Source organism: Bacillus rossius, chromosome 1 (assembly GCF_032445375.1).
Source record: "Bacillus rossius redtenbacheri isolate Brsri chromosome 1, Brsri_v3, whole genome shotgun sequence".
Classification (NCBI taxonomy): domain Eukaryota; kingdom Metazoa; phylum Arthropoda; class Insecta; order Phasmatodea; family Bacillidae; genus Bacillus; species Bacillus rossius.
In genome coordinates this window covers 281,217,496-281,239,498 of record NC_086330.1, presented here as the reverse complement: position 1 = coordinate 281,239,498, position 22,003 = coordinate 281,217,496, and the positions used below count along the sequence as shown (strand labels likewise).

General features: G+C 41.8%; 1 protein-coding gene across 1 annotated transcript in view; it reads left to right on the top strand.

The window, feature by feature from the left end:
* LOC134527649 (phospholipase A-2-activating protein) overlaps positions 1-11,134 on the top strand; it is a 121,368-nt gene extending 110,234 nt beyond the window's left edge. The window contains exon 13 of the mRNA XM_063360514.1: positions 10,732-11,134. Within this exon, the coding sequence (XP_063216584.1) occupies positions 10,732-11,046 (315 nt within the window). The 3' untranslated portion in view covers positions 11,047-11,134. The remainder of the gene's footprint in view (positions 1-10,731) is intronic.
* The last annotated feature ends 10,869 nt before the right edge of the window (positions 11,135-22,003 follow it).

Here is a 22,003-nt window from a genome sequence, read left to right as displayed (position 1 = left end):
GTTGCTTTAATGAATTATTCTATTATTCGTCGCCTTGTTTATAACCTACGACGTCGCACAGATTCCTCGCCGCATATTACGTGAGTAGGCCTATTGCCTAAATACCTTTTTCCCTGAATTGCTTCTGAGCTTATTAAAACACATTTTGGGTTTAATTATAAAGTAAAGTAACGTGATATTTAATATAGAGAGGGCGGGCAAGCGTCAATTTCCCCCCCTAGTGGCGAGCGTTACTTTACGGGAGAAGAAGCTAGGACGTCTTGGAGGAACTTTACACATAGATAACTGTCAGTCTCTGTAGTGTACGAGTCTCTGGGTTATCACTTCGTATATATCTTCTTCAGCTTTCCGGAAGTCCTGATTGGGGTCAGCTGCTGGTGGTCTCCAGGGAACGCCTATTGGGACAGCTGCCGGTGGTTGTAGGATTTGGCCATTGGTAAGACCGTCGGTTTGGTGGCCGCCAAACCGTCTCTCTCTGTTCCGTCCTGGTAGGTCCTTGGGGTCTCCTTTGCAGCTCCGCCACGGCATCTGGCGACGCTGTGGAGGCTGGTAGAGGCCTAGTTGAGGTTTGACTGGCCTCTGCTGTATGAGCTCAGTTTGTTTTGGGTGCTGTCCTGTGTTGAATTGCTCGGAGTTTAGGGGCTGCCTTGAGGCACATGGTTGCTCTGGAGCGGTTGGTTGTCCTTTCCCTGGGATATGTTCTGGATCCTTGCCCTTGGAGTGGTTGGTCCAGCCCTGGTTATCCTGGAACTGGGTTGGTTGAACCTCCCGTGGAGTGGTTGGGAGCGGGATTCTGGTCGGGTTCTCCTGGGCTTTCCATGGGTTCGTGGTAAGCATTGCACCTTCTGGCTGGAAAGTCATGGGAGTATAAGTTTCCTTGGTTACAGAGGGCAAGATGATGGGTTTATTACTTGCTTTTCCCGTGGTGACTTGCCGGTTTCTATTGTCAGCTACTGAGCTCGGACAACCTTCATCTTCCTGATTTTCCATTGCTGGGGTGAGTATGCCTCTTCTTCTTACTTGTGTGGAAGGAGGACTAGGAGCCTCCCTCGGTATAGTAGTTGAGGGTGCTGGCTTTAGCTGGTCACGAGATATTTTCCGTATTTTCCCATGTGGGTCCTCTCTCCAGTAAACATTCCCTTGTCGCTGGAGGACTTGGTAGGGTCCTTCCCACTTTGGTGCGAATCCGGCGCAGAAGTGGTTAGGCTTATTGCTGAGTGGATGGGTCTTGGCTAGTTTCATTTGTCCTTCGGCAAGCTGGTGGTTGGGCGTATTCTTCGGTGTAGGATACTTGCGGGCTATGTACCCTAGTTGAGCCTTTCGTGCGGCATCTACTCTGGTGGCAGCTCGTAGATGGATCTCTTCGGCTGAAGGGCGGTATGTGGGGTTGGAACTCCATTTCCAATCTCCGGGTCTCTGGATCTGTCGTCCCAAGTTTAATTCGCTGGGGCTGGTTCCGATTGCTTCATTGTGTCTGCACCGCAGTGTGAAGAGGATTTCTCCCAGGTAGCGATCCCAGTGGCGATGATTGCCCGCGGTACGCAACCTGAGCCCTTTCTTCAGTTCCTGATTACGGCGCTCTGTAGGGTTTGCCTGGGGATGGTAAACTGGAGTGGCCCAGGTTTCTATTTCCCATTTGGCGCAAGTGTAGGCCCATAGTTTGCTAGTGAATTGCACCCCATTGTCTGTAAGTATGCTTTTGGGGTATCCCCATCAAGGGAACACTTCATCTTGGAGTTTCTTTAAGATAGAAAATGAATCAGCTTTAGCGAGGGGAAAGGCTTCGATCCATCGTGAGAAAAGGTCTGTGACGACGAGTAGGAAGCACTTACCTGTCGTGCTTCTTGGGTAAGGTCCCATCAGGTCTAGTGCTAATTGGTTCCATGGTGTTGTTGGGCGCCTCGGTGTTCCTGTAGGGTGTTGTGTAGCACTTGCTTTGGTTGCTGCACACGTGGCATTGGCGGACATATTCTCGTATGTCCCGGGTCATTCCTCTCCAGGAGTATCTTCTCTGGATTTCTCAAATCGTTTCTTGGGTGCCAGGGTGTCCTGCCAATGGGTGATCATGGAAGTGTTGGCAGATGGATACTCGTAGGGATTGTGGTACCCATATCTTCCATTCAGTGTTTTGGTTGGGGTGGTACCATATTATCCCTTGGTCCTCTTTACAGGTGGATGGACAAGTTTCTATTAATTGGTGAACCTCGGGGTCCTTCGGTTGCTCAGCCATTAGTCTCTCCAAACTATTTTCATGCTTGATAATTTGGAGATGGTGGTGAGGCAGTCGGCGCAGTGGTAAAAGTGATGGAGGCAAAGTCTCCTCCCAATTGTGCAGTGGGACTGTCTCATATTTATGAGCGGGTTGTCGGGACAGTGCATCGGGTAGATCATTTTCTCGTCCCGGACAATGCTCTATAGTGAATTGGAACTCTTGCAGTAGTAGCGCCCATCGGGATAGTTTGGTTTTCTTGTCCTTGGCAGAGTTTAACCAGGTAAGGGCTTGGTTGTCTGTCCTCAGTACAAAAGGGCGGTCTTCCAAGTAGTACCAGTATTTGCGTACAGCCCAAACAATTCCCAAGCATTCTTGTTCATAGATGTTATATTTCTGTTCATTTTGGTCATCAAGGTACTGGAGTAACTGATGATTTTTTTTTGTTTCTGGGGTCCTTCTTGGTATAGGGCTGCTCCAAGTCCCCTCTGGCTGGCATCTGTTTGAAGTATTAGAGGTATTTCCGGTGTTGGCTGGTGTAGGTGGGTTGGTTGCTGGAACTTTTCTTTAAGCTGCTGGAATGCCTCCTGGTGTTGGGGCGTCCACTTCCAGCGCTGGTTTTTGGAGAGCAGGGTGGTCAGAGTTCCCATGTTGGGAGCTACATTGGGGATGTATTCCCTCAACCAGTTGCATAGCCCTAGAAAGTGTCGAAGCTGCTTCCGGTTCCCAGGTACGGGTGCTTCTTGAATTGCCTGATTTCCCTGAGGTGTGATAAGGTGTCCCAGGTACTCGATAGTTTCTTGCCCAAAGTGACATTTCTGTAGGCGGGCGGTAAGTCTATGGATTGCCAGGCGTTCCAGTACCAGATGTAGGTGCCTTTGGTGTTCTTCCCAATCGCGAGAGTATATGATAATATCATCGAGGGAGGCAATGCAGAATTTACCTGTGTATCCGGCAAGGATAGTGGTGTTCATCATTCTTTGGTAGGTTGCCGGTGCATTTTTCAACCCAAAGGGCATGACACGAAATTGCAACTGTTCTCCGTCAGGCGTGGTGAAGGCGGTGAGGTGCCTGGCGTCTTCATGAACTGGAATCTGCCAGTAACTGCTTTGCATGTTGAGGGTAGAGAAGATTTTTGCTTGTCCTAGATCTTTGAGGGTATGCTGGATGTGAATGGTTGGAGGTGTGACCATCTGGGTGATTTTATTGAGGCGAGAGTAGTCTACACAAAATCGCAGTTCCCCACCTTTCTTAGGAACCAGCACAATTTGAGAGTTGTAGGCAGAGTTGGTGGGTTCTATTATTCCTTGCCTCTTCATCTCCTCGACTTGCTCTCGTATGATTTGCTGTTTCTGTACAGATGGTAGGCTTGGCCGATCGTAAACTGGTGTTGTTGAGGTGAATCTGATGTTCTGTTGAGGTGGTTTGCTGGAGCCGCTCTCTGACTTTGAATACCTTAATGTGAGTGTTGATGAGACTCAAGAGTTGAGGTACTTGGTCTGGTTTTAACTGGTGTGTTACTTCGCCCTCTGTCAGGGGTTGGAGGGGTGCTGGGTCTTGCGGTGTTTCCCAGTTAATGGCATATCTCTTGTGTTCCCAAGGTAGATTCTCCTTTCAAGATAGTCCAGGATGCAATGTTGTTCCAGTAGCCAGGGTTGTCCTAGGATGATGGGTTCTTCAAGGTCTCTGGCTAGGAAGAATTTCACTTCACTGGTCCCAGCTGCTGTGGTTAGTGGTATCTGGACTACTCCTTGGATTGGTAGATATGTGCCTTTTCGTGCTAGGCCTACCCGTACTTGTGGTGGTGAGTAGATCTGCTGAATATCAGGTGGTAGTAAGGTCGGGTTGATGAAATTTGCTGTCGCGGCTGTATCTAATGTGGCCATAGCTTCGTGGGTTCCTACTTGAACTAATATTCGTGGTGGATAGTAGGCTAGGTTTTCTACCTGTTCTTCCTTTAAACTGAGGGCCTGGGATTTTGTGCCGGCATTCCTGTTTCCTTGTAGTTTAGCAAACTCAGTGGTTTCTGGTCGCTGCCATTGTTGCGCTGTCTTGGCATTGATTCTCTGGTGATAAATAGGGCAGTCTCGATGTAGGTGGCGTTTGGGGCAGTACCAGTATTGGGGTAGTTCCGTTTTATTGGGTGGAATTGCTGGCTTAGATTCCCTGGGTTTGCCTTCTGTATAACAGGGTCCCCGATTGCCATGGTTGCGATGGGTCGCCTTGTGATCGTTTTCGATCTCCTTAGCTCTCTCGATGAGCTCCTCTAGGTTCTGTGCCTTGGGTATCCAAAGGAATGATCGAATTGGGGCATCCATAAGTCCTAGGATAGTGCTGATACAGGCTTCTTCTGTCCCATGTGGAAACACTCTTTTGTATATTTGAGCCTTCCTTCTGATGAATGTTTGACATCTATGTCGGGGGTCTGGCGGATACTGTAAAGGTCCTGGGTAAGCTGGGTTACCACATCAGGTCCGGAGAACTGCTTCTGAAGTCGTGTCCTGAATTGCTGCCAGGTAGTGATGAATTCTCCGTACTTATCCCACCATTGGATGGCTGGTCCATGGAGTTGTCGCCGAGCTTTCTGTGTCCAGTGTCCTGGTGGTAAGTGATTTGCTTGAAATTCGTTCTCACATTCGGCCAGGAATATTTGTGGATCTTTATGCGGTTTCCCGTGAAACTCCGGGAGTGCGAGATGTTCAGGTCCACCCCATTGTGCCCGTGATGGTTCCGGGGGTCTGTGACCCTGGCGAGAGGCTGCGTGGACCATTCGGCATGGAGGGCAGCGATAGATCATACCTTCTAGGCTGTGGATGGTGTCTGGCCACCCCAGACATAAGTTGTGGAACAGCCGTTGGCAGTAATCACACTGAATTCGGTAGCGGCCTTGCCCAGGGCATTGGTCCAGGCTGCAGCAGGATTGTCTCTGCTGGCTCTAGTCCGGCATGATATCGGGGCTCATTTGGCCATCCCAGACAAGAGTGATGGAACAGGAGTCCACAGTGAGCACAGCTGATCTGGTGGATTCCGGTGCCAGGGCAGTCTTCTACAGCGCAGAGTCAATGGGCTGCGTCCGCCGTCTATGGGTATGTACAGGTAGGTGAGTTGTTGGGCGCCAGGAGGGGAGGCTGTTCCCCTCCGCTGGCTGGGTCTGCTTCTCGAGAATCCCTGGTGGTAGGAAGGTCAGGAGCACTTGCCTGCTTGCTGCTGTTCCTGGTGTGGGCCATGGTGTGCGCCATGGTGTGCCTGCTGTTGTTGGTTAAGTCTTCTATGAGCTGCAAGTGGTGGCAGGGGTCCATTCCAGTGGTTGCTGGCTAGTCCGTCTGGTAGAGCTTCCAATGGGTCTTTACGGGTATTGTAGAACAATCAACGGGCCCCGCGTTGGTGCGCCAGAAAATTTGATTCTCTCTCTTCTCTCGCACCGAGCCCTCTTGGGTGAGAGCCAGGTATCCTGTAGAGAAGGTCGAGATGGTCTTGCGGCAGGATTCACATCCTCTTGACGGTGAATGCACGGATGTTCGGAAGTGCGGTCCACTGGTGTTGGTGAATAGCTAGAGGGGTGAGGGATGGGGCTAGACTATTCATTGAAAATGTCGGTATTTTAACAAGAAAACTTTAATTGACCTGAATGTCCAAACAGTTCAATTGGTCGCCTGCGTCGGCTTCCACAACATACAATGAATTATACACAGTACACCCTATCGTCCAGAAAAGGGGGGGGGGGGGATAAATTCCCTAGGCCGAGATAGGTCCTCGGATGCCCTGACTCGCGAAGGAGGGGTGCGAGCTGCAGAAAACAGATAGCCAGTTGTCCTGCAGCTCCCCCTATGATCGTCCTATGGTCAGTGGGCGGATTCCAGCCTCACTGGCCATCGGGCCGATCAACTGGCTTTCAGGTAGATGACCTCGCCTTTATATAGGGAGAAATGCGCGGGAACGAAGAAAAGGAAGGGAGGGGCAAAATAACTCCTCTTTGGAAGGGATGAGATGGGCGCGCATAAATCTCGCCGAAATTTCCCTGCCCTGGTGGTGGAAGTATAAACTAGATATTAATAATTAAAAAGAAAAGATAAACGTGGCATAAATATTTATATGTACATATATATATATATTCAATCCTATGTATTAAACAGTATTTAAACTTGCTTTTACAACTTAATTATATACTTTCATAAAATATAAATATAGTTGGTAGATCGCCGTTCACAAGATGGCGTCCCAATGTACATGTTTAGCTGTGGCAAGAGAAAAATATACATTTGTGTACATAACTCGTCCATATTTACAATTATATTCTGAAGTACATTAATATGTGTGGTTATAACAACGTGAGAAATAAAGGGCGAAGATGGTTGGTTGCTTTAATGAATTATTCTATTATTCGTCGCTTTGTTTATAACCTACGATGTCGCACAGATTCCTCGCCGCATATTACGTGAGTAGGCCTATTGCCGAAATACCTTTTTCCCTGAATTGCTTCTGAGCTTATTAAAACACATTTTGGGTTTAATTATAAAGTAAAGTAACGTGATATTTAATATAGAGAGGGCGGGCAAGCATCAAACCCATTTCAAAGAGAGAAATATGAGGATGCCAAACATAATACCGTATCCGTATGCCTAACGGCCGTAACGAAACAATGACAGAGATCGACACCAGCACAAAATGACAAACAAGGTTAGGTTACATCCGCACGTCTTGGATACAAAAAATATGGCACCGTTAATCTGCTTTTCACAAAAAAATTTTGATGAAGACTACAACAAAAAAAAAAAAACCAAAGTACTCACCCACGTGTCCGATACTATGCGTGAAATATGCACTCAACCAATTTAGACCCAAACCTAAAAAGTGTCATCTCCAAACCATATTTTTTTGTTTTGAAGAAGATATTTGAGAAATGTTTTGTGTTCTAGCGAGATGTAGCTTTGAGTGGATTCCAAGGCGATGACGCAGCTTCAGACGATGACTCAGAATCACCCGCAAACACTATTTGAAACATAATTAACATTGCACACGGAGACCAAAGAACACACCAACTCGAGTTCAGGAACTTAATCGTGTGATGATCCGGCCCGGAGGACCAAAAATGTTGTGTATATACTTAAAAAAAACTGTGCCAGATCACCGACAAAATTACCAAGCAGCTTACCGCGGCGTCATCTTGAAGTCCACTGCTCTACCAACGGACAGTGTTGCCAGATGACTACTTGCAGGAGTAGTATCCATCCGCCGAATCCCACGATAAGCACAACACATGTATTATTTTACCGAACACTGGGTTTATTTGAGGGCAGGGCAGCTTGGCGTGCATCAAACAGCAAGCCATGTATTGTGAGCGGCGGGAGGTGATTTTGTAAGCGGCAGTGATACAGAGACTGGTATTATAGTTTGTCCGCTCTCAGTAGGACTGTCGTGAGGCGTGGCAGACGTACGCAGTTAGTCGTATCTCAAACGACTTAAAGATAAAGAAAGCTGGACTTGCGCGCTTGTGTTGATGTGCAGTGTTGTCGGTGAAGAAGAGGGGAAGTGAAGGAGGAAGGGAAGTGGGTGGAGCAGGTACCTACGTAGTCAGCAAGTGCTGCTGGCCGCCAGTGTTGTCTGGTTGGCTGGCTAGCTGGCAGAAGGGAGGTTAAGGCACGCCTCTGCCTCTCTCCCCCCCATGCTGCAGCGCTGCCTCTCCCCCCTGCGGACTCGCTGCCTCCCCCACCCTCCCTCATTAGAATAAAGACGCACGACTTGCCAGTCGTTCCGCCAGCTGTTTCATTTAATCAAAATTTAATTGGCGTTTAAATAAGTTGTGGCGGTATTTCATTTTGCCTTTGTTAAATGATAGTTTTTCATACCTGAAAAAAGAAAAATCTATTTTTCCCTCCAAATTCGCGTATAGGCCCTCTCCCCTTTTTTGGAGTCAAAAATTTGGAAAAGAAAGGGGGGCCTTTACGCAAGTAAATACGGTATTAGGGCGTCAAAAATTGGATTATAAAACAATGTATTTTAAAGTAGAAATCTATTATTTATTCGGACGTTACCACTTACTTATTTAATTAACGGAAATACGATGTTGTCTGATGTGTAAATTTTTTTTAAAGACGTTTTTAAACGTTATAACCTTTATCTGTTTGTTTGCGTCGTCGCTTATAAAAATGTAGCCAGCGCTAGTTGGCATCATTCATGTTTGGTTATGTTGCTTCCCATATAGAGCGTGCACACGTAGTCGAATATCAATATTGATATCTCGCTGATTGCATGCAACGCACACTCTCTCTGTCGAGTTTACTATATTTGATGGCCCGCACTCTTTCGTGGTAAGTGTACTACGATGATAGTTGTGCGTTTGTTCAGGCTCGCATTCGGGTCTCAGATTTTGTTCTTCTATTTAAAGTTGAAGAAAGGTTTTTGTTGCATGACATTAATTTAAATTGATTGGCGTGCTCTTGTATACTCCACTTTTTAAATAAACGTACATTCCATGAATGGGTTTTGTTTTTATAAATAACTTTACCTAACAAAATAACAAAGGCTGGCAATGTAGCTTTTGTAACGTTGCAAGACCCCTGCCCTCCTAGCTAAATAATACTATTTTCATGAATGTAAATATTTCTATAAAAAGGTCTTTTCAAGGATATTTTACCATTTTTATGTATGTTAAGAGTTTATATTTTTCACTTGCTGAATGTTTTAAGAATGTACCTTGTATTTTAAGAGACGTTTTTAATCATTAATATTTTATTTGTAATTATTCATAAATAAGCCGTTGTACTAGATTTTTGCCTGTTTAGGCCTACTTTTTCAGGTTTTTCTCGATAAGTTGAATTTTGTCAAGTAATTGGTATTATGATTGCTGTTCTTAATTTTAATTAACGTGTTGCAACATAATTATAGATCACGGGACTGTATCTGGTGTGATGGTTAGAAAGAGAGACATGAGAGGCCTGTAAGTGTGAGTGAGAAAGAAACAGTGCTTCCCTGCCAACCGAGATAAAGACGGGAATTCCCCCACTGCGTGGGAACTGAGTGATAACTGCTGTCTCACGGTGTGGGAGAGAGAACGAAAATGGGAGTCCCCGATTTTGATGTGAAATTGAAAAGAGACAGATCAAGGGAAGCCCCGAGTTGTGTGTGTACATGGTTTTTTCATATATTGTAATTTGCTCTGTGATTGGCTTGTGATTTGTAGAGTGAATGAAGCGTGCGTGTGATTGGTCGGTGAGGTCATGTGACTTATCCTTCCTGCGTGGAGGAGACGGTGGCAAGACTTCACCAGTCGCGTTCGGTGGCTTCTCGCAAATTATGTAGAAGTTATTGAAGAGATAATTTAACGTTGGTGGTTAGAGCCAGGCCGAATATTAAGTTAACCTAATTTTTTTTTATTTTCATTCGGACAGTACCAAATTAGAAATTGCGGCCACCTTCGTCGGCATTTGGCTCGGGGTGAAATTCGTTTTCGCTGGGTGCGGTCATGTTTAAGGCCACACTACTTTCGTGTACTTGCAGTAAAAGATTACTGAAGGACGTTATTTTTCGTTAATTCACATCGCGCAAACTGTGAGCATTTTTCGACAGGCAGATGTACGTGTTGAACGAGTGAGAAAAACTGTGAAAATGATTGGATTCGTCTATGCATTCTAGTTTGAAAATAAAACAACAAAATTTGCAATCGGCGTTGAACATCATTTTATTTTTGTATGTAACGAACCGTTATATTTTCAATCTGGCAACACTGGGGGGACAGGACTTGGAGAGGTGGCAGGTGAACACATGATATGACTTCAGTAAAAATTTGAACTCACTAGAGTCATTTAGATGGTTGTATCGATTGTTTTTTTTTGGTGGGTTTTTTCTAGTGCGATTTATAAATGAGTGATAAATTTTGAACGACAGTATGCCCTCAAGTTTTGCTTCAGACATGGGCACAGTACAACGGAAATTTTTGCAAAACTTAAACAGGCCTACTTAGGCCCAGATTTCAGTAAACGAGGTGGTCAGTAAAAACATTTCTGTGGCTCCTAAGCCTCCTTATTTGCCTGACTTAAGTCCTTATAATGTTTTCCTCTTCCCGAGATTGAGATATTAACTCAAGGGATGTCAATTTGGGACACTCAAAAACATTCCAACAGCTGTAACCAACCAGCTGAAGGCAAGCCCAGTATTTGAGAATTGGAAGAACCATCTTTAGCGCAATGTGACTTCCCAAGTAAATTATTTTGAAGAAAACCATATTTAAATTTAATTATATTTAAATAAAAAATGAAAAAAAATCATTCTCATTACTATTTTACACACCTTGTACATATTATGCTAAGTCTCACATGCAATCAATGTTATGTTACTATGGAGAATTTGTCCATATTTTATGACATCCTAAACTTAAAACCCTCATTTATTTATTAATGGATATGATAGTTGAAATTTATAATTGCAGTTGATAAATGTTACCTGACATGAAGTTGATCAGTTCTTTATCAGCATTGTTATTTTTCAAACGTGAGATAATTGGACCCATGGTAATGCATTTGCAGGTGGCGCTGGCCACCGTGCTACTGAACCTGAGTGTTGCCCTGGAGGGGGCGGGAAACGGGGAGGCGCCCCAGAAGGTGGCTGCGGTGCTGGCCGAGGTCCTGGAGTCTCTCGCCGAGCCGGAAGCACAGTTCCGTGCGGCCGTGGCGGTAGGCACACTGCTGTGGAATGCCCCATCCGGGGGCGAAGTGCATGCTGCTGTCATACATGCCGTGCTGCCGTGCCAGCCACTGCTTGAGCGCTGGGCGTTCGACGGCCGCACCAATGCCAAGGTAGCTCGCTGCGCGGAGCAACTCGTCGCGCTAATCTCCCTCTAGCCAGTCGTTTTCCTTGCAACACCATTCATACTTGTACGCCCGCCTGTAATATTCTTACTTGAATAAACTTAATGCAGTCTTTCTTTCATGATGTGGTATTTATTTATTATGTACTGTAAAACTCTTTTTTCTCTCTATAAAGAAATAGGCATAATATTGAAGAAGAAAAAAAACAGGTAAGTTGCATACCACTGAATAAACGAGGCTCCTGATTGTTTCTGGAAAAAGTGAGCATTTTACATTTCATAGAAAAAAAACAACCCCTCTTTATTTAAAGTTCTATCAGCCAAATTAATGGACAGACTGTGTGGAAAACCTGGAGTAACTCACTTCTAGGCCTGTGCATACCTGCCAACCCTCCCGCTTTAGGCGGGAGACTCCCGATTGAATACCCTTTCTCCCGCCCTCCCGATTTGTCATTAAAATCTCCCGTTTTTTGGTTCTGTTTCTCTTTAAGTTTTTAATCCAATAAATTTATAGAATTAATATGTTTGTACCATTATTCCGTACAATTGTATAGTAACTACGGTTCGTACCATAACGTGTAGTTATTTTAATAGCCTAAATGCCCACAATTGTCGGCTAAAACTCTTGGTTAAGCGTACATCTAAGAAAGAAACGTAGTTATTTACGATAATTATGGGAGCTGTTTTGGTACACGTTCGTCATTGGTCAAATGATCAATTTAATTAAATGAAATCTCATCAGATTCATATATTCATAACAAGAGTAATGAAATACTGTCTGCTTTGTTTAACTTAGCGTGTAGAGTAGGAACAATTCCTAAATAGAAAAGAATATGACTGTCGAAGCTAGGAGAAATGAAACGAAGTAGTGTATGTGTAAGTGCGATAAGGAACAGAACTGTGTTCAGATATGTAGGTAAGTTGAAGGACGGACGGTAATGTGAACTATACCTCAAAAGACTCTCAGGTATCAATAATTGTGTATGTGACAGTGACGTGTTTCGCCTGACTAACAGCTGGCTCTTCTCTCTTGGATGACGCCTCTCGACGAACGCTGCTGGATCTTAACGAGCTATCTTCATGATCTTCAAATCTTCCATGACGTATAAATACAGCAGATATCAAATTCTTCAATAATTCCAATGATCAAATAATTATGTGGCATGGCTCAAATCTTACGCACTAGTTAATAAAAATTCACACCACCTATAGGTGTGACAAACATCGACGACGAAAACCGCATATCAGCGACAAATGTCCGCACTGGCCTACATGCTCAGTGGACAAAAGGAATCGTCGATAAGTGCTCTACGCACAGAAATGTCCTCACTGGTACTCCGACACAGTGGACACTAAATTAGCCTCAAGCATGCGTGCTTGTTTTAGCGATGCAACATAGTGCTCCCTTACTGTTGGGATAAACATTAATTAAAGCCAAACAATAAATCTACTTCATGTCGAATGTCACTGATGACTTGACCAAACATCATCTCTTACATATACGTTATAGATCAGCGTATCTAAGGCTTAGGTTGCTTTTAAAACCTTAGCTGTGTTAAATTAAATCTTCCGATGATCTTGTCACTGTCAGTTTCCTTGAGAGTGTAAGAGTTCTCATTTATTCGTTCACAAACTTGAAATGGTCCTTCGTATAATAAAAACAGCTTCTTCGTCACCTGTTTCCACATGTCACTAACAGGATTAGTTCGTCTAAGCACTAGGTCTCCTATATTTAACTTCGTTATTCGTTTCGGCTTCTGTAGCTTACTTCGATGTTCTGCAGCTAGATGTAGACGAGCTCTAACAAACTTCTCTATTTGTTCCCTCATATCTTCGCTTATCGATTCTTGCTCTCTCGTGTCTTTATCATGGTCGGGTAATATGGTGATCGGTAACGCCTCTGATCGTTCCGCAGTAATAATCTCATGGAGTGTTAATCCTGTCGATTACCGGCGCTAAAAGTCACGGTACTGGATGTAGACTTAGCCAGTATCGGTTCTATGCCTTGTGGATTTGCATAGTAGGTGATAAGGTTTACGGGTTCTTGTCTCGCAAAAGACCCTGCGTACTGCGATGAAGATGGTTGATTTTGGAATGTGTTTTGTGAGAATTGAATAGCTTCATTACCCGCAGCTTCACTTCTCAGTTGGTTAACCGATAACTTGCTAGGGGAGTTTGTTTTGCGTCGCTGTCGGTTCCGCGGACTACCGGATGACTAGGCCTCTCCTCGATTTTCATAAACATGTTTCGAGTTGTCGTAGTTCTTATTCGAATATTTGGGCGAATGTCTGTCGTCCTTATAGCGCGGCGACCTGGGTGGCAGTGTCGGTGAGGTAGGCGGGGTTCTAGACTGTTCGCCCCTACCTTCTCGCCTAGGCGTTGAATCATTAATAATTCCTCCGCGTCTGTATTCTCCGCGTTCCTCGCTGTTACGCCACGAGCGGTTGTGTTTTGGGTGTTCAAACTCGCGTGACTTTAAACCTCTATGGTAAACATCTTTGTTGTTACGGCCTGAATACCAAGTGTTTCGTCTATGGGCCGGCTTATTCTTGCCCCAAATTAGACTGTTCACGTGCGGCTGTTCACGCTGTTTGTTGTCCACATAATTTTCATTACGTCGCTGATTCCAGGGCTGATACAGCAGTGGTTGTCTGTTTACTGGCGATTTTTCCGATTCCTCTCGCTGGCTATTTCTATTCTGACGGTCGAGCCTGTCATATGCGAGTAGCTGTTCCCTGAAATCTGCTATTCCGTCAAAGCTTCTACCTGTAAAATGTAATTGGTAACGCATCGGGAGTTGGCCTAGAATCATTGCCACGAATTCATCGTCGCTCATGACAACGTCTAGATGACGTGTACGCTCGAACATGTCGCTTAAATGGGCCTCAAGCGTTTTGTTTTTCTTCGGATCGTATTTTTCGCCGTGTAACTGAGCGCGTAAATTCCCCTGAATTTTTAAGCTCCAGTGTTGTTGTAGGAAAGCTGCTTTAAACTGTCCAAATGTCGATACAGATGTTTGGTGAACTTCCCACCAATAATACACGGTACTTTTCAAACAGTTGTTCAAACACCTCAATTTTTCTGCGTCCGAAAGATTAAATCTCTCTGCGTACTCTTCAAATAATTTTACAAATTTACGTGGATTTTCCATTGATTTTGAGGAAAATACAGGCATTTCATCTGACCAATGCCTAGCAGGGTGATTTAAAGATGATGTATCTACTACTATTACAGGTTGTCCGGTCACAGTGTTAGCAATCACGTGTTGCGAACTGGAAGTAGGCGTAGCCTGGTGATACCGCGCGGACGTGTCTCGCTGTGTTGACATCATCGCTTCCGCCGTAGACGCGCTCGTTGTTTCAACGTTTACCGGTGTATGCACTGCCGCTCCAGACAATGACAAACGCTGCACGCAGTTCTCGAGCTGGATTAATTTTCTGTTCACGGTTTGAATATCGTCTGCACTATTCGCTTCATGTCGTTGTAGCGCGGTATTTACGTTCGCGAATTGTCTCTCGCTAATCTGAACGTAATTGCTGACCTGCTCTTCTGCAGTACGTTTCGCAACCTCTATGCACGTAGTTTCTGTGTTAATTACGTGTTGTTGTAGCTCGGTTACTTGCGCATCAATTTCCTCAAATTTATTCATTACCGTTTCACGAATGTTATGCACTTCTTCCTGCGTGTCGCGAATTTGTGTAGCTAGTTGTTTGGTTACGTCACCAATTTTAGCTTCAAATCTGTCTACCAATTCAAGGTGTTGTCGCGCTAGCTCTTCCGACAAATTTTTAGACTGTTCCGCTGCTTCGGACCTCTGCCTAGCCATTTCGTTAGTTAGTCTTTCCAACTGTTCTGCCGCTTCGGTACGCTGGGATTCTAGCACAGTATTAATTTGTCTAGCCATTTCGTTTGTCATATGCTCGGTTACGTCTATACGCTGGGATTCTAACGCAGTATTAATTTGCCTGGTAACCACGTTCAAGGCTTGCATCAAATCCTCCATGGAAATATTGTTCGTGTTTTCTTTAACTGCATGTACAACTGGTTCGGAAGCGTTACTTTCCTCTATGTGTGCGGGTTCGGGAGCAAAGCTAATTTCCTGACCTGCCTCAATGCTTAGAGCGGGTGTGTACTCTTTGTTTTCGTTTTCAACAACGCCTAGCATTTCTTTCTGGCCCTCGCCTGCCGTTTCCTCCTTGTCAGAGCTGGTCTTTTTGTGCCTCAAGAAATACATACCTTCTTCGGCCATCTTGTTGTGCTTCCGACGTACTGATATGCTACGCTACAGCAAACTACACAAATGCACTTTAGGTAGACTGTCCAGTGCGCGTAGACCCTCGTCGAGGCCCCAAAGTTGGATCGCCACTCTAACCTTTCTCTGTGTGGCCAACTGTACAACCCCCACTATAATGGGTGCCACTCTAATGTTTTAGATAATATATGTATGTGGTCAACTGTAAATAATTATTGTACTTGCGGGGTTTTGGCGCCTATTCTCTCCGCAGTAGATCTCGGGAACGCTGCTGCTGTATGGATTACCCAGATTGCTAATTCAGCTAGCACGTCACTGCATTGTACTACTGTCAAGAGAATAATTATTAAAAAGAAATTTGGTAGTGTTGTGTTACTAGTGTAAATTTGTATCACTTATGACCAAGTCTGTCTTATACGTAACTGACATTTACGGTAAATGAAATAGTAATAACTGGAAAACATACGATTTTAATGGGTTCTTTGATATTGACGTGAAGTTACTGTTAACATGTAATTCAGTGAGAGGAACAACCAAAATAATTTATTTTGTATGTTAGCTTTTGTTCAAACCTAGGTGTTGGTAAGTAGATGTAAATGATGTCACAGGAACACATCGACTACCATGCCGGGTCTAGCTATAATCTGTCGGAGGCTTGAGGCTCTCTTCTTAGGACCTCCAGGTGGTCTGCTGCGACGCTGGAACACTGGATGCTGGAAGCTGTAATTGGCGAGCTACAGAAGATCTGATGTAGCCGGGGGTCTGGCTGAAGAATCGACTTCCCTCTCGTCCTAATAAGTCTGTTTTAATTTGGATCGGTCTCACCAAACGTCGTGGCCGATCGTAGCTGGCGCTGACATCAGTCGTCCGGAACCACTACGGGACGAACGGGAAAGACGCAGAAGTTGGCACTAGATGTCGCCGATACTCCCTATCTGAGACTTATTCAGTCCAGAACTATTCTCACAAATAATAGTGTGGAGAATTCTAGATAGCAAACGACCGCGGATGACGCGAATCTTCAATTCCTCGGGCGACAACCAAGGCTTTGGTTCACCCCAGCCCGATAAACGTCTTCCCGCTGCAAGATGGCGATAGCGACTCCCCTTTCTTCTTCCTTCCAACTATTTATTTTCCGTCCCTAGCAACCAAGGAGCTATAAGACCATCAGCAAACCAAATTAATTGCATAGTGAAATAAAACTTGGATTTTAGCGTGTAAGAGTGCTGAACTAAGGCAAATGAATAAAGTTTCCAAAGAATAATGCTTAGAAGACCCTGAAGTTAAAAGGTGTGTTGTCTCTGGCAATAAGATGTGTTATATAGGTTAACTTTGGTTGTCCTCTTTACAATAAAATAATTTAATACATAAGATCGGCTTATGAAATATACAATTAATATTACAATAATAATCAAAATAATAATAATAATATAACTGTAAACAGTCGTACTGGTTACAGCGGGGTTCGAGGTTATTGTTGTGCACCGCACCACGGGAGTATATTCGCAAGGAAATGGCGTTCTTACAAGTACATATTATTTTAATTACTAGTGTATATCAGTATATTTAAACAGTGTTGTATGAGTATTGTTTTAGCTGTGTAACTAAATATTTATTGCTGGTATGATACTTTTCATGCTTTAGTTTACATTGGTAATTATTTGTCAATAGTTATTATTTGATCAACTAAATCACACACCGTATTATAGTTATGAGCCCACGAGCGTGTAAATATTTCCGAGTCCAACAGAGAATATGCTAGTTAAAATAAATTCAAACAAATATTGTGCGTGGAATATTATTAATTTATAACATCTGAAACAATTGTTTCCAATATGGCCTCGTGGCCGTGCGGTTAGCATTGCTGACTACCATTTATAGTTTGACGGATCGAATCCTGGCAGCTTAATTTTTTTTTGTACTTGTAAAAATAAATACGGCGCGCACGACACTTCGAAAGTAATAAATATATTTGAATTGCAAATAAAACTAAATTTTTTAATTAAATTGTAGATTTCATTTCACTCCTCCTTTGTATCCATACAAAATAGTGATAATTCAATAAAAATTATTCAATTTTATTCATAAAAGTATGCAGAGGTAGATTGTATCATACAAAAGATAGAAAAATTTTTAAAAAATTTCATCCTCAAAGAATATAATATTTTTAATGCCTTTATGGTTTGTTTGCAAAAACGTATTACGGCTCAGTCTCAGGCCGAATATATTTCATTTTTTCCTGGATCAATCATTTCATGAATGTTTTGTTATGATGTTGTAACGTTAAACTATCGTCCATAAACTGACTTTACAGACAACCAATTTTTTTTATTTTAATAATAAAAGAATAAATACTTGAAATTATACTAGTAATCAGATTTTTAAAATGCAAGAATAATTAACCTTTATTGCCGAAATTGTTGTTGTAATAAGCAATGAAAACCACTTTAACTTTTCACTTCCCTTTATAAACAGTCGACGAAACAGTTCACGTCTAGATGACTTGTAATTAATTTTAAAAACTGGTGTTGAGCTATGGAGTTTAAATATAATTATGAACAAGTTTTCATATAAATAAACTGTAATCAAATATCTATCATAAATTATATGAATCACCATAATTATATGAATCACAATAATTCTTTAGTCAATTGTAACATAACCTATTATTACTGCACTAGCCGTGCCTGGTTCCCGCAATAGCGGATAGATATCGCGTTTTATTCGGTTCGCATCTGTCACCGTACATAACAGCACGGTAGGGGAATAATATTATTTCGTTTTTATAACACTCTTTAATAACAAATACGCATCCCAAATACACCAAACTTATTTATAATGTGTTACAATATTTTTTAAAACATTGTGCAAAAGATCCCGGGTGTAATTTGAATTATTACTATGTGTTACTGTAAAACACCATTGTTCGTTAAAAATATGTTATTGTTTGAGGAAGTAATTTTTTTAAAATTTTTCTATCTTTAGTATGATAAAATCTACCTCTGCATACTTTCATGAATAAAATTGAATCATTTTTATTGAATTATCACTGTTTTGTATGGATACAAAGATGGAGTGAAATGAAATCTACAATTTAATTGATAAATTTACTTTTATTCGCACTCATTAATTCAAATATATTTATTACTTTTGTAGTGTCGCGTGCGCTGTATTTATTTTTACAAGTACAAAAATGAAAGTATAGCGGCGGCGGTGATTAAATCCGTCAACCTTTAGATTGGTAGTCAGCGATGCTAACCGCATGGCCACGAGGCCACATATGAAAGAACAATGTCAGATGTAATATATACATATTTATAAAAATTTTGTTCACGTTAGAGGAATAATATTATTTCTTTTTTATAACACAATTTTATAACAAATACACATCCCAAATACACCAAACTTATTTATAATGTGTTACAATATTTTTTAAAACATTGTGCAAAATATCCCGGGTGTAATTTGAATTATTATGTGTAACTGTAAAACACCATTGTTCGTTAAAAACCTATTTGAATATTCAACATTACTTTTAAATAACCATACCGATTGTGCTGAAAATCGGTGGACGATCGTTAAATTACATAATATTAATAATTGAAACGATGAAAATATGATTGAAAAGTCAAATTGATGGTTGTTCCAATCGAGTGGAAGAGAGATGCCACGCATGCGTACAATGAGCATAACAGGACACATCCGTAGTGGGACAATGTGCGTTACGGGACACTTTTTCGTGCGTGCAGCCGGCGTTCAACGATTTATTAGACGTTGTCACGTCAAAAAAAATAATGATTGGGCTCAGATGCATCACGAACACCTGCCACGATATACACATTAATTGTGCAGGTGCCAGTTCACGGGACATTTACAACGAAAAGAGGGAGAAAGAACCGTCAACACTGCAATATGGTCACACGCGCACACGCACTTTCTCTCTCTTGTGCGAGTTTATTTTTAGAATTTCCTTTCCTCTCCTCTCCCTCGCAGCGCAGCAGACGCGGCATCGCTTGCCGGCGCCGCTAGAGGTTGGGCGCAGACACGGCACATGTACAATAACTGCACTGTTCTGCAAACTTAAGGCTGCCGAGATATTTTGATTAAACAATTTATACTTATATTATATTTATTAAAACCCAACATAGATAAGTTAATTACACACATATTCAACCACAAAGTACAATATTTCTTTAACCCAAAAATTGCATATAGGTCACATAAAATTTTTTAACACTAAAAATCGGCTTAAAATATGTGACCCATACGAGGATAAATACAGTAAACATTAACAACCATAGACTGCAACAAACATGGACACTCCTTTGCAACAGCCATTAAAAGAAGTGACTCGATAGTTGCAGATCTATAAATTGATAGTCACAATCGATCTACCACCATTGCCGTAGTGGCAGCTAACTTACCGTATTGGTACGAAAATAGGCCGACCTTTTTTGCCAGTTTTGTCAACCTTGAAATCTAGAGGCCTATAATGGGGCACTAGCCAAAATAGTACAATTAAACACACATATTTCAAGGAGAATCACTATGGCATAAAAATGTTATCAGATATACAATTCATTGACCTAAAATTACGCTGTACTTACATGTAATTAGTAATTTTTCCAACTTAGAAAAATAATAAACACACTTAACCCCAATAACGTATCATATTTTAAGTTAAGTACACAGATGTGGTCACTTGTAGCACATAGCTTTTAAAAGCTCGGTCTGGTTATTTTTGAACTGTATTTAACAGGCTGCGATAATTTTATTTGCTTGTAAAATGTGGTATTTACAGTAAACAATTAGTAAAAACAGAAATTATTTTGCCGTAAGGTTATTTACCGTATTCTCTGTTCACTCTTACCTGAGTTTTGGAATAAACAAAGCCTCTTGTAAAGAAACATTTTCATTGGCTGCCGGCCGCCGCGTACATTATTCGTGCACAAGAAATAGTCCCTTGGTTACGTACAATTTGTAAGTATTTTTACACTGCCTTTTTTATAACAATTGTTGTTATGTAGCATTATAGCGTTTCACCATTGATATCCAATACAGTTTAATGTGTCAGCAAGTATTTACTTACAATTATGTTAGCAGACGCCGTGCGTACGGTGTACCGTTGATGCCCGGCGCAACAGTTGTATTTCGGATTTGTGCGCGCACGGATTGTTATGGCTGACGCCGGACCGAGTTTTGTAAAACACAGAACGGGAAAGCCTTTGAAAAGTGCATAGAAAACTATTGTGTTGAATGTTTTTAAAACATTTTCAGACAAATATCCGGATTGTCGTGTGAACGATATCGCGAGTTCAACTGCGGAATTTACGGGTGTTTCGAATCGTAACACTAACATATTGTTGTCTTACGTTACGGTGCTATTTTATCGATTATTCAAAAAATAAACATTGTTTGCTTTTTTTCTGCCAATTTCAAAAGTAAGTGTAATAAGATATGCAGAAACCACAAATAATGTGTAAGCTGGGCGGAAATATGGTGTTGACATGAAGAATGTGCGTCGCTGGCGGGCTCAAGCAAATAAATTGAAAAATGCAGTTTTCCCTGATTTTGAGTGTGCTGTAGAAGGGGTCAGCCTATTTTTGGGCCAATACGGTACTGTATGTATCTATGATGAAACATATTGTGATTCAAAAAGTAAATTAACAAACTTAAATAATTGTTCTGTATTTCATAGGAAATTAGCAAAAAATGTGTTTGTAATAATGCTGAATTAAAATACAGTTTACCTGGTCGCTGTAATAACAAAAACCTGTGGTGAAGCAAAAACTGCCTGTGAGTGGTCCGTTGTCATCCTAACATGAATGATGTTAAATTTTCGCACAGAAAACTGCCATCTACTATTTCAATGTCAGATGCTCGAATTTTTAAAGTAATTTTTAACTATTACCAGGGTGCCAACCTATTAATAATATTTATTTATTCTGTAAGGCAAATGTAAATTTGAGTGTTCGGTCTTTGAAAAGCACTGATCATGAACAGACAGCACTGATCAATATTTTGTCGGTCTTCTTGGCTTCCTATTCCTACCACATTGTCTGTTACTTTCTGTTCACCTTTTAAAACAGAAACCAGAAAAAAATATATATCACTAGTATTCTTCTTCTATGCTGCCAAACAACACAGATTGGGACACCATTCAAGTTGACCAAAATATTGGAACCACACCTCCCATTAAGTCCCAGATTTGCATGGACTAATCAGCTATCAATGACAGTCGGACACAATTTCGGACACTTACAATTTGTAGATGGGTATTTATATAAATATCAGCTTATTTAATCTGTTTCATAAATAGAGAATTTTAAAAAAATTCACTCTTTTTTATTTAATTGATTAGTTTTTGTGGATAAATATTTAAAGTAGCTGGTTCTAGGAAATATGGCAAAAACTAAAGTGAAAGGTTGATTTGCTTCTGTTAGCTGCATAAAGACTTTTTTATTTAAATAAAATATTTTATGTTTTATTATTGTAGCTGACATCTTGCTAACCTTTCACTTCAGTATTAATAGTCTAATTTGCCAGAAGGCACTACACACAATGTTTCTCATTTTTTCCCCTATGTATGTTTTACATGACTTGAAAAAAGTTTTTCATTGTTCCAATTCTCACTATTTGAATTCAATATTTATATTCTTATTCAAGAATAATTTTTTATTCGTATTCAATTCAAACTAAAAAATATGTATTCGCACAGGCCTACTTAATTAACATTTTG